Source organism: Lutra lutra, chromosome 12 (genome assembly GCF_902655055.1).
Source record: "Lutra lutra chromosome 12, mLutLut1.2, whole genome shotgun sequence".
Lineage (NCBI taxonomy): Eukaryota > Metazoa > Chordata > Mammalia > Carnivora > Mustelidae > Lutra > Lutra lutra.
Genome location: NC_062289.1, coordinates 82,855,731 through 82,868,621, shown reverse-complemented (window position 1 = coordinate 82,868,621; position 12,891 = coordinate 82,855,731). Strand labels below are relative to the sequence as shown.

The window sequence follows — 12,891 nt, the reverse complement described above, 5'->3', positions numbered from 1 at the left end:
GAGAGGCCATACAGATCTGAGGTCGGGGGGGGCATTTGGACCAAGACCCTCCCCATCCTTACTGAAAATAATGCATCAGGGGCTCTGGGCTCATTACAGAAGAACAAGAACGAGGTCATTCCAAATGCCCTCCCACTACAGCTTCACGAAGGACCTCTCTTAAGATGGTCTCAGCCTGGCCTCAGAGCTACCCCAAATTTCTTTTTAGTCTGCGATTCCTCTATCTTTAAATAAGCCCACATTCCCTCCACCCTCTCAAGGGACCCCCAAGTGACTACACGGATCCTTCTAAAGTGTACATTAGAGTTTCTTCCTCCTGCCCAAAATAAACCTCATTCCCAGACAGGGCCACGGGGGACATGAATGTGGCCGAGGCTGGAAGATCGCAGGGAACAGCTGCTCGCTCCTCAGTGTGGCAATGAGAGCACTTCCTGTCCTCTCAGGAGATGGGTGCAGGGCCATTAGGGAGAAGGGTCCGAGTGCCTGCACCTACTTCCTACCAGTTCGACGACAGCAATGTTCATACTTGCACGGGAACACATGCACACACACGCACACACCCTCAGCAAAGAAGGGTCAGCCATGACCGATTCTACACAGTGGGAATATAGGTGTTTACTATATTCTCTTAAATTTCCTGTTGGACTGAATATTCTCATAATAAGGACCTCACACTGTTTACTGAGAACACACTTAAAAGAATAAATTAAGAGTCCCACAGCATTTGAAATAAAAGCTGAATGCTCCATCCCGGTTGGAGGCAAGTGTGTCTAAGTGATCGTGACCTGGCTCCCATCCCATTCACGTCAACTGTGACCCCGAACTCAGGCACGGCACTCCAGACTTGCCTACTGCAGTCTATGCTGTCCTACCCAAGCTAGTTCCAACCACAGGGCCTTTGCACTTGCTATGCCCTCTGCCTAATACTCCAGATTTCCACACAGCTGGTCCTTCCTTGTCATTCCCACTTTTGTACTGAGTTCACCCCCCAGGACATGCAGGGTGTCCCTCCACACAGCACTTCTCACTGTGTCTCCTCTGCTCAGCCACTGTACCAGGCTCACAGCAGATCCTGGCTCTATATTGAGCTCAATGAATAAGATGTGATGCCCACTTTCAAGAGCCCCATCCATTCCACCTCTGGTCACTATCCAGTGAATCCAGGAGTCTGAGGAAGTTGAGAAAGGAAAGGCAAGGAGCCCACCACTTCTCACCCCATGGACCTCTGGGGTCCAAGTGCCACCCGCCAGCTTCCCAGCCACCCAGCGTCTGTGCCAGAAGTGTCTCCTCTCTTCCGGGACCCAAGTGAGGTCTGGAGCCTGAGCAGGGTGGGTTCAGAGGGACCAGGCCTTCAAATGGTCCAATCAGAGCTTTGGGGAGGTGGTCCAAGGACGGACAGCCCTCCCTCTGGCTCTACAAGACTCAGGTCTGCCGCAGGAATTCAGGTCCCACAGAGAAACCGGTCTGTCAATGTGCTGACATACAGAGTTCAAAAAAAACTGCCTAGAAAGGAAGGTAAAACAGGATCAAACCACTCCTGAACTCCACCTGAAGGACCTTTCCAGCCACAAATTCCTGTACTGCTTCAGCTCATCTGAGCCGACCCTTCCCTCACGGCAAAGAGTCTAATGAGTGACTTCCCCTTCCTCGCTGGGTCCTCCCCCGCCCCCCAGTGAATCAGCCACCCTGACCCCCAGCTGCATGTGTTCCCTCACACACTCTCTCTCCACCTTGGGCCCGTTTCCCAGATGAGAGCCCAGAGCACATGGCCTGATGCAGGAGTCGCACCCCTGACTCATGACGCAGCCGCTGCTACTGGAGCCAGCGAGGGGCCTCCCTGGATGCGGGGAAACCTCATCCCTTGAGGGAGCTCCCCACAGCCGCCGCCAGCACATGGCCCACCCCAGCCTCACCTCTTCCAACAAACCTCTTTCTTCTGGCCTGGAAAGCCCACGGGTCCTCTGACAAGCAACCAGCCTCCCAGGCCAACATACCGCTCTCTCTCCCTTTCCAGGCTGGAAAAGGAGCGGCAGAATTCCAGGCCCTGGGCATCCTGGGGCAGCTGAGCCCCGAGCCCTGGCCTCACTGTAGCAGCTGCTACCTCTTCCCGTTTGCCCTGCTGACCCTGGCCTTTCTCCGTGGCCTAGATGCGCAGCAGAGACAGCTGCAGGCCAGGAGGTCCCGTGGGCACGGCCTGAAGTGGCCCGGACAGCCTGGACTGCCCAGGAAGCCTGGCCCAGGGGAGTGGCCGGGGGGCTCCAGTGACGGCTTACCCATTGTTTCCGAGCGTGGTTCCTCCTCTTAAAGTATAAGATTAGCTTCTTCCGCATCGCCTGGTTTCTAAGTGGAAGGAAAAGAGCACACGGGGCAGGTCAGTAACACAGGGTTTCAGACAGCCTGTCCTTCATTGAGCTGTTTCCTGACAGCAAGACCTAAGCTGACCCCTGCATTGGCTCTCAGGGAGCTAAGAGATGCCCGTAGCTCCCCAGAGGGAGCCATGAATGGCCAATGTGTGTCCCTCTTCTCCCCCAATGAGGGGCCCCCACCCACATTCAGACTGAGTGAGCACAGTGTGCAGAAGAGGGGCTCCCAGGGGGGTAAGGTGTCAGTGCTTCCCGCCCTCCCCAGCTGCCGTCCACACAGGCCCCGGAGCCCTTCTGGAAAACCAACCGCAGAGAAACATCCGCAGGCTAAGACCAGGAACGTGAGCCAGACAAACCAAGACCCTAAGCACGGCGGCCACCCCACCCAGAGACAGGTGTCTGCCGGCCGGCTCCAACCAAGCTGCACACAATGGCCTCCGGGCTCCTCAGACCTGTGCCAGGCAGAGGTCCCTTAAGTAGGGCAGCATGGGTGGGTAGCGGCTGGCGAGGCAGGACCCCTCAGGTCTCCTTTCCCTCAGCCCCTCCCCACGGCCTCCACACACTAGTGAGTGCTATTGTCGATACCTGGGTGGGCCTGGGGGCATCAGGTAGACCTCAGAAGCCTGGGGAGACCCAGGAGTTACTCACCCCGACCCAGGTGTGCAGTGGCACCCAGCATCTCTGGGGAGGGGTGCTCCGACTTCCTCATGGTCTCAGTGGTGTCCAAACCCCACAAGAAGCTAAAAAACCATACCCCAACCAGCCTCTCGGAGTTTCCAAGGGCCACCTAGGACCCTAACCTTGGGAGGTGGTGGGCCCTGATGGACAGGCAAAATTCCCCCTGCACACGCCTCATGGGGGCTAAAGGAGTTGGAAACAACCCAACACAGGCACCCCATGGACAGTCACTCTCTTCAGCCTCCTGGCCCTGCAGACAGACACCACCACCTTGGAAGGCCCCACTGCCAGGCCCAGCTGTCCTTAGGTCTGCCACCACACCGCTATCCCCGGTGAACAAGCATCTCCTGACCCCCAGTGACCTCCAGCAGGAGGTTGGCATACTCACTACACGGTCTCAAGTCCAAGGACACTAACAGGCCAGCACGGTCCCTCTTAATTAGGAGGGAAAGGCCACAGCAAAAATGTGGGCAGCACCCTCTCTCTGGAGCCCCCCACGGACCCCAGCAAGGTTCAATCCTTGTCCACTCTCTGACTCCTGACAAGGATACACCACGCCATTTCCAGGATCGGCAGGGAGGGGATCCCTGCCTCCCAGGGTCATCCTGGCCTCAAGTTAGCCGGGGCCTCCCCACCGACATCAGCCTCCCCCGCCCTGTTCCCAACAGGGTGTGCACGGGGGTCCTCAGTCACACAGGCTGAGAAGAGAACACGTCGTTCCATGACGAGGTGTTTCAGCAACTTCAGAGGGCCTCCAGGCCTCAACACCCCCATCTGAAAAGGGGGCACAGTGACATCATGTGCTCGTGTCCTCGGTTATTTAGCTGCTGATTACTGAGCACCTAATTGCAGGCACTCTTCTAGGCTCTGAGGACACAGCCTTGAGCAGAGTTCCCGGCCCTTGCAGAGGTGATGCGTGGAGGGGTCCCACAGACAATCAGCAAGGTCATCCAGATAATCCCAGATTCAGAGACTAGTGGGCTAGTGCCTGGGCAGGAGGGTGTGGGTGTAGCTATTTTAGATGCAGTGGTGCAGAAAGTCTCAGAGAGGGCCCCGCACACGATCCAGATCAGCAGAAGGACCCAGCGGTGGAGAGAAGCACAGGGAAGGGCGCTCCAGGCAGAAGACTGCAAGTTCAAAGGCCCGGGGGTCGGAACACTCCGAGTCCTTGAAGGACACACAGAAGGCCCGTGTGGCTGGAGAGCAGCGGGCAAGAGCAGGGGGGCAGGAGGGAGGAGAGGCGCGAGGCTGGCAGGGCCGGCTGCACGGGGCCCTGGTCTGGGCAGAGCGAGGGGTCTGGGCTTTTAAAAGGACGGATGGAGCTGAGAAGGCGGAGAAGCAAGGACAGCCCAAGGCAGCGAGCCCGGGAGCTCCGAGGTCTCGGTTCCTCACATGCTTCTCCAACAAGAAAGCCATTTCTCTCTGGAGGGGTGGCGGATCCCAGAGCTGGGGTGGGAATACATAAGGAGAGCCCAGAGCATCTTTAAGAAAAGAGGGGCTAAAAAGAAGAAAAAAAAAAAATTAAAAGATCAGAGGGATGCAAGACCTAGCCTGAGTGGGGGACTGCCGAAGCCAGGAGGGCCTAAGCACCAAAAGAAGGCTGGCGGGCGCTAGACTGTGAGCCAAAGACCGGAATAAACATCCACGAGTCTGCGCGGATGGAAATAAATGACTGAGTTGAAAAACAAGGAAGAAAGAGCAAATGTGCCTTACAGAATTCCAATTAGTACACATACCATGAAGGTGGGGGACGGAAAACCCCCCACAGGAACACCCCAGCCCGAGCTGCTGCAGGGAGACCCACGTGGGAACCACACAAGACTCGGCCACACGTGGAGGAAAAACAGGACATGTGCATCGCGTCAAAGTCTATTCCCCCAAATGGTCACTAGGCATTTGTGACTCGTGGCCACAAATTCCGTGATGTTGCCCCTGCAGGGGACGCAGGCCAGATCCGTGACGCGCTCCCAAAGCCCGGAGCACAGCAGAGCAAGACAGCCGGCCTCGCGCCCAACGGGCACCGGAGGGGAGGGCGGCTCCTCTCCTCTGTGGGGCTCTTCCCCCACATCCACGCCCGGCCCCTTCGTGAGAAAGCACCAGGCAAACCCAAACCGAGGGACATTCTACCAAACCCCTGACCGCAACTCTTCAAAAGGGTCAGGAACATCGAGGGAAAACGGGGACAAAGTGCAAATCGGAAATTGGCCATCAGAGCCCGGACCAGAAAACAGATCTAAGTGGAAAAACTAGAAAAACCCACAGAAAGTCTCTGGGTTGGCACAGAGCACTGTCCCACGGTCACTCAGTTCTGAGGAGAGCAGCCTCACTTCCGTAAAATGTTCCTGTTAGGGGACCCTGGGTAGAGGATATACAGGAAATTCTCTGTATTATCTTGGCCATTCTTCTGTAAATCCGGCTTAAAAAAAAAAGATTTTATTTATTTATTTGGACAGAAGGGGAAAGTGCCTAAGCAGAGGGAGGGATAGAGGGAGAGAGAGAATCTCAAGCAGACTCCACACTGGGCAGGGAGCCCGACATGGGGTTCGATCTCATGACCCTGAGACCATGACCTGAGCAGAAATCAACAGTCGGACGCTTAACCGACTGAGCCCCCCAGGTGCCCCTAAATCTAGCTATTTTTAAATAAATTTTAAAAACCGGGTCAGGATCTGTGTTGAAATGCCATAGTGAGACCAAATACAGCGACTTTAGAACGTGTGGGGGCTCCATGATGCTGGGAGTCCCAAACCTCCCCCATTTCTCAGAAAACAAGCCGATTTGAAACCGGGTCTTCACAGAGGTCATCGAGCTAGCACGCAGTCATGAGGAGGGCGTCCTTATACAAAGGTGAAGCATGGACGTGGAAGAGGACACACAGGCAGGATGACACGAGGAGACCGAGGAGACCGCGGAGTGTCTACACGCCAAGGGACGCCCGGGAAGCCAGCCAAAAGCAGAAGCTGGGAAAGGCTCGGAAGCCTCCTTCCCTGGAGAGACCAGGGCCCCGGCTCCCCTTCAGGCCCGACTGCTGGCCTCCAGGGCTGGGACAGGCTAAGCCGCTGCGGTCTCCAGCCGCTCGCTTTGGGGTAAGCTGACCAAGCGGACCCTGGGAAAGCCACGGCAAGGACACAGTCTCACGGGCAGTAGTTCTCCCCGGCAGATCCGACTTTCCTTCCAAAGCAAGCACTACGCCTGGTGCCCAGAGGCAGCCACGGACTACCAAAGAGGACAAATGTCGAGTCGGCAGGTTGCAAACAGGCATAGTCCACCTGGCGGAGCCCGCCCGTGAGAGCGCTGTGTTTGGACGGCCATGCTTTATAAAAAGTCTGAAGTTGCTGCCAGTATTGAAAACCAGAAGCTGCTGCATAAAAAGCTGAACGTAAAGTTTCTCTGAAAAGATCAGGCAGTCTGGCACAGCCCCTCACGGCCACAGGCTGGGGACTGAGGCCGGACCACCGCTTTACAAGGACGATGAGCTCACCATTCGCCACAGTCCCCCCCACTCCCTACTACCTCCCCGCCAGCCCTTCCCCACCCTACCTTTCCCTCTCGGCCCCGCGGGCATGCGTCTGGTCACAATCCCCTAGACATCTGGCTTAGGGTGTCCACTTGTTCAACATTTTTCTGGCCAACATTCTTGGAGTGTTTATTTTGTCCCAAGAAATGTTTTGGTATCAGAGATGCAAATAGCTTACAGCAGACAAATCTTTTCTGCTGTGATCTTTTTTCTGGCAAAAAGGGAACACAGTCTCTAATAAGAGGGCTCTAGAAGGGCTGGCAAACCAGCAACATGATGAGCTTGCCAATAGAGGCATTTATAGGGGATCCGGAGGAAAGCTCTCATCTCCGGGAGAAGTCAGAGTTTATAAAACCACAACCTGTGAGGAAACCCAAGCCTCGTCATCTGGTGCTGGACCTGGGAGGAGACGCAAAAACGAGGAGGGAGCGATAAGGGGCTGGAGACTGTGGACATCCAAGGAGAGTCTGGCCAGGCCCTGGGACCTACAGGGTTCGAAAACAGGAAGAAAACAGGGCAATCAGGGGAGGCTTCCTGGAAGAAGAGGGCTTCGAGCTGAGGCTCGGGGGAAGCAGAGCAATAGGCGGGCAGAAGGAAATGAGATCACTGAGTTCCAGGGGAGTGAAGGGGATGGTGGATTTAGAGGGCGTGAGGAGAGGCTTTCAGGGAGAGCCGGACCCCCAACTGCTGGGGAAGAGTAGATGGAGGAAGCCTGCCTGAGCGCGACCCTGAGCCCCTCGAGAAGAACCTGTCCGAGCTGATGGTCTGCAACCGCTTATGGACAAACCAAGTGACTTGCCCAGGGTCACCAGGCTAGCAAGGGCCAGGCTCAGACTGGAGACCCAGGAGAGATAATAGGGTGGGTGTGCAGATCCGGTTGGCCTAGGAGTTTGGCTGGATGACCCTAGCGAGGTTCCTTAACATCTCTGAACCTCGAGGGCAAGAACACAAAAACCTGCCCCAGCAACCTGGTCCCCGGGGCCCTTTCCACCTGCACAGCTCCAGGGCTGACAGCTCCAGTCAGACAACCCCCAAGGGAGGTAGGAGGAAGGAAGACATCGGACATCAAGACAAGAAAAGCAGGGGACAGAGAGAACCCCGGGAACCAGCAGGCTTCCAGGCCCCGGGAAGGTAAGAGGAGCAAGGCCAGTGGCTGGGTTGGGACACCAGAGGGGGCGTAGCAGGGAAAGGGTCAGCCACGGCAGAGCACACAGGAGCGGTATCTGTCCCCGGGCACCAACCCCAGACCCTTCAGGGAACGCCAGGTTCTGCACCAGTCCCTCCGGCGGAGTGCCCGTTTAGTCCGCCTGGGGTTGCCCTGGCCCCTTCCCCTGCTCCTCAGAGCCTGAGACGTGGGGCTGAGATCCCGGGCAGCCGCCCCCACACCTCCCCACGACGCAGGTGGCAGAGGGAGAGCAGCAGAGGTGGGTACAGGTGACGTGGACACGTCTGAAATTGCCAGCGCAGCAGGAAGTCAAGCGTGAAATTAACTGTGCAGCCGCAGCACACGCACATGGGGACATTAAAAGTGACAGGGCAAGGTCCCTGGGGAGGGGATAACCTCCCACCTGGCCCAGTGACAGAAGCAGGAGGGAGGGGGACAGAATGGGCTGCGGGGGGGACAGGGCCCCGCCACCCAGCCCGATCTCTCACTGTCCTTACCAAGCTGTCACCAGATCACAGTGTCAGGCCCCATCTGCTCCTGTGTCTCCAGGGCCCGCAACAGGGCCTAGCACAGAGCGAGCGCTCAGTAGATGTTTGTTGGATGAACAAAGGACAAGAATACATGGACAAGAGAGTGAGAAGAAGAGAAACCACAGACTGCTTCCCACGTGCCTGACACTGAACTCGGCACGTCAGAGAGGGTTAACTCGTGGAATCCTCAGCAACCGTCAAAGCCAGGAACTACTCTTATTCCTGCCTGACAGATGAGGAAACCGAGGCACGGAGAGTAAGTGGCTAGCCACAGGGCCAGATGCTCATACCCTCACTAGCCCCTCAACACCGGCATCCACCTCGGATTTCACTATCCCCACAGCTGCCCCGGCCCCTGACCTTTTTAACCACGGGACTTCCCTTCCACACCACACCCCTGACCGCTTGCACAGCACCTGGGCCCGCCGCTGCTTGCCTGGATGGCTATGGCCACCTCCACCAAGGTCTCTCAACCACTAGTCCTTTCTCTCCGCAGCCACCAGAGTGAGCTTTGAAAGCAAAAACTCAACACCTCACTTCCCGGTGTAAACCTCATCAGGCCTCCCTTCACACATAAATAATATGACCCGAACTCCTCCTCAGCCCTGGGTGATCCGCCTGGCACCTTCCCTCCCTCACCTACCCCAGGGGCCATGCTGGCCTTCTCTGTGATCTCACTAGCTCAGTCCAGCCCCAGGGCCTTTGCACTGCCTATTGCACTTGCCAGGGAGGCCCACACAGCCAGCTGCCGCTCAGCCCCCAAGAGCCCCCCACAGTGTCAGGTCCAGCCCTGATCCCTTGGCTGAAGCCACCCTCCTTTTCTCTCCCACCACATCTGTCACTGCATAGGAGTCTCTTTTTTTTAATGAGAGAGAGAGAGAGAGTGCAAGCTGGGGGGGTTGCGGAGAGAAAGAAAGAGAATCTTAAGTAGGCTCCAACCCCGGCACAGAGCCTGACACAGGGCTCAATCTCATGACCCTGAGATCACGACCAGGCACCCCTGCAACACATTCTTTAAAGTGAATGACTGCACTGATTTATGGATGACCGCATTGAGATAAAAAATACAGAACTTATTGGGCTTTTCATGGGAAACTAGGAACGAGATCAAAATTCTAAGGATAGATCAGTTCAAACAATTTGCTTACAGATAGATACATTTTTCTAACATAGAATTCACCACTTACGTAAGATATCTTAAAATTATTCATCTCTACGTTTTAAACTTCAACGTGTCCCTCTGTGATTTGGAATCGAACACATTTCACCAAGGAGTCACCTGCTTAGTCAGAATGTGCTCTAGGAGACCAGAGCCCTTTCTGAAGAAGACTGGGGAGGGGGGCTATGTGCAAAAACAGGGCACTGGTTTCGGCAAGTTCAGAGCTTTATTCTACTTAAACAGAGAAGTGGCAGCGTCTTATCTGTGAATACTATTCGTGTGGACACCTTTTTCCTCTCTTGTTTGGGATTTTACAGCTGTTTTTACAAAAGGAAATCACCCACATTATTCAGCTTCAAATATTACTCACTTTCTAGTGAACAACGCGTGCGAGATTTCAGTACAATGACATTACTACAGAAATTGTTATGCCGAAAGGGAAAACGCGACTGGGTGTATCAGAGCCCAGACAGCTTCAGACAGCTGGGTGAGCACAACACTTTTCATCATCTTCTTGTTTATTTAACTCACTTCCTGTCTCCACTGCTAGATAAAGCTTGATAAAACGTGGGCCTTTGGTTTGCTCACAGCTGAATCCCCAAGTCCTATGGCACACAGTAGGTGTCCAATAAATGCGTGTTGAGCGAATAAATGAATGAACGAGGGAGTGCTTCCGGCCGCCCGGCTCAGATGAAAACACCTGAGCCGTGGCCCCAGGGAAGGCAGGTCCCAGGAAGCTGAGAAGAGACTGGAACATGAACCGAGTTGAGTCAAGGGGGACTTGGTGCCTGGGCAGCAGACACACCTACGGGCCACACAAGACACAGGCCACAGCAGACACGGAACCCTAGTGCTATCCCAGTGACCCCCCAAAACAGAGGCCACTCTGCAGCCCCGGCCAGCCACAGGCAGACAGTGGCTCACCAGCAGCCTCAGGTAAGGCAGCCCTAGCAGGTGCTCCTGAGCCCACACAGGCCAACGACCTCACCGGCAACAAGAGATTTTCTAGGTTGCTCCGTCAGTCCCTGTGAGCTGCAAGGGGGTGGCCACTTCGGTCACCAGAGCTTGGACCAGTCATGCAAGTCCAGAAACTACAAAAGAAGGGACTTCCCTGTCAACCAGACCAACACCAGCAGATATTCAAAAACTACTGTGAAGTTTGCATGCCTCCAGGGATGGGGAGCTCACTACTGCAATGTACACCCTGCAAATCCACCCCTGGGGAGCTCAGACAATCAGTCCGGGCTGGACTGCCCACTGGACAAGCTAAGTGCTGCCCTCCGAGGTCACACAAAGACGCCTGCACCCTCTCCCCATGACGAACCTTGAACAGTTCAAACCCATCCCAAACAGTCTGCCTCTAACCTAGCACCACCAAATGCCCACAGATGCGTGTCCCTCAAGGGGCAAGCTCTGCAGCCTCTTTTACCTTTTGGGCTCCTGGATAACAGCATGAGGTATTATCCCCTCCTCAGCCAAGGAGGCTATGCTCCCATTAATGCATTCTTCCCCCTCCCCCAAAGCCAGCCCTCTTCTGGTAGCCACATCTCCAGCACCTCCCTCCCAGCTTGAAGACAGGAAGCCACCAGCCTAGAGCACAAGCCTCTTGCCCCGTTATGCCAGCTCAGCCCACACCAACTACATGTGGCAGTTAACTGATATTTCTTCACTCCAAGCATCTGTCTGGGAAAAGACCCATTATTGGGATATAACATACCGGCCACCCCGAAAGTCTCCATGGCTGGATTACTGCTCACAGCTGCTGCACACTGGGCAGACAAGGGGACACTCCCAAATATGCTTACATCAGAGCCCAAATCACAGGGCCCCACTTGACCCAGGGCCAACCCCTCACACAATCATCTTGACCTTGCTTTCCACCAAAAACAGCTTCTGCCTCCCCCATGGGATGAGGCTTCACAGGCCTCCACCTCGCTGTCCCCAGAGCCGTGCATGCAGTGTCCTCACGGCACTCCCCAACTGAAGGCCTGCGTCCCAGTGCTTCGTGGGACCAAGCACCTCCCTCTGCCCCTCCCTGCCCCAGGCCTGCTCTGACCCCAACATCAGCCCTACCTGGCCCAGAATTCTTGCCCAAACTGCCCCCTCCTGCCCTTTCCTCTGACACTTGGCCCTGCCTGGGAGCCCTGTTGGGAACTGAGAACCCACATCCCAGCCCAGATCCCCAAGGCCAGATGGCCTGTCCCCCCACCTGCCACGCGTCTGCACGGCTGCCCACGAGTACTCACATTTTGATGTTCTCATGATACTGCCGGGTGTCGGAGGGCTGGTTGTACAAGGGCTGCAGAGGAAGAGAGAGGAAAGCACTTCAGGGCCAGGCCTGGGGGCCGCACTGCCGTCCCGAGCAACTTCAGCCCCAGCGCCCCAGGCCCCGGCTCCAGGGAACGGTGCGCTGGGGTGGGAAGCGGCCGCCAGCAGGCATAAAACAGAACACGGGGACCCAGACCGGCCCCAGCCGGGAACGGGCTGTAACCCTCTGGGCACAGCTGTGGGTGACCTGACACCCCGCCCCTGCCCCAACCAAGGCCACCACGGTTCCTCTGCAGGGCACCGGGCAGGGCTGGCCTGGGTGTCCACTGTGTCTCGGCCTGGAGAGTGGCTCAACTTCTCCACGTCCGAAACACCGTGATATGCCACGCGGCCCCCGCTGCCTCGCAGAGGAAAGGGCCCAACACTGCCGCGCATTCGCAAGGGTGAGGGAGGACAGGAAGGCTCGCGACAGCCAGGGCCTCGTAGCTGGGCGCACACGCTCTGGAGAGTGGCGATGACGCACCTGTTGGGGAACAAAGTCACATGTGCCCTGTGGCCACCTCCCCTCCTGCAGATGCCAGAGAAGCTTCGGGCACCGTGTCCCGCCAGGAGATGGCACAGCTCATCACAGTATTACGTCAGGAGCAAGCTACACGTCCCCCACCAGGAGGAAGAAGAGGCAGAGGAGGGCTTGTGCACGGCAGGAATGGTGCCCAGCAGCCAGGAGGGCCCCAGGCCCACAACTGACAGCCAGTGTGTGCGAGGGGAAGGACAGCAGCCACAGCCAGCCACCGCGCCTCTCCTGGCCAGGGGCCTGGCCTGGGCGTCCAGAGCGGCTCTGCCACTCTCCAGCCGCGTGTGTCCGGTGAGTCACGTCAGCCTCCCGGGCCCCGGGGGCCCATCTGTAGATGAGGCTCAATGCAGAGTCGTCAGCTCAGAGGAGGCAGCGCACGCGGAGCTCTCAGCCCAGCGCCTGGCAGACGGAAATGCCCCAGAGTGTCCGTGTCTTTACTGTCACCGTCGGGGCACAATAACGTATGAACGACCCCAATCTGTCCTGCCTCCTGCACCCAGCCACCGCCCTGCTTGTGGCCAGTGAAACGCCTGCAGACATGAAAGCTGAGTCTGGACAGCGCACGTCTGCCTTTCTTCTTCCTCTCCTGTCCGCCTGCTCCCCGTGAGGGAACACGCGTGGCCCGGCGTGCTGGAGG

The 12,891-nt window shown here is 56.7% G+C and overlaps 1 protein-coding gene across 28 annotated transcripts in view; it reads right to left on the bottom strand.

Annotated features, from left to right (window-relative positions):
* NCOR2 (nuclear receptor corepressor 2) overlaps positions 1-12,891 on the bottom strand; it is a 208,505-nt gene that overhangs the window by 96,118 nt on the left and 99,496 nt on the right. For all 28 annotated transcript variants that reach the window (XM_047697890.1, XM_047697898.1, XM_047697897.1 and 25 more), the window contains 2 exons: positions 11,659-11,711; positions 2,274-2,340 (listed from right to left, as the gene is read on the bottom strand). In XM_047697890.1, the coding sequence (XP_047553846.1) occupies positions 2,274-2,340; positions 11,659-11,711 (120 nt within the window). The remainder of the gene's footprint in view (positions 1-2,273; positions 2,341-11,658; positions 11,712-12,891) is intronic.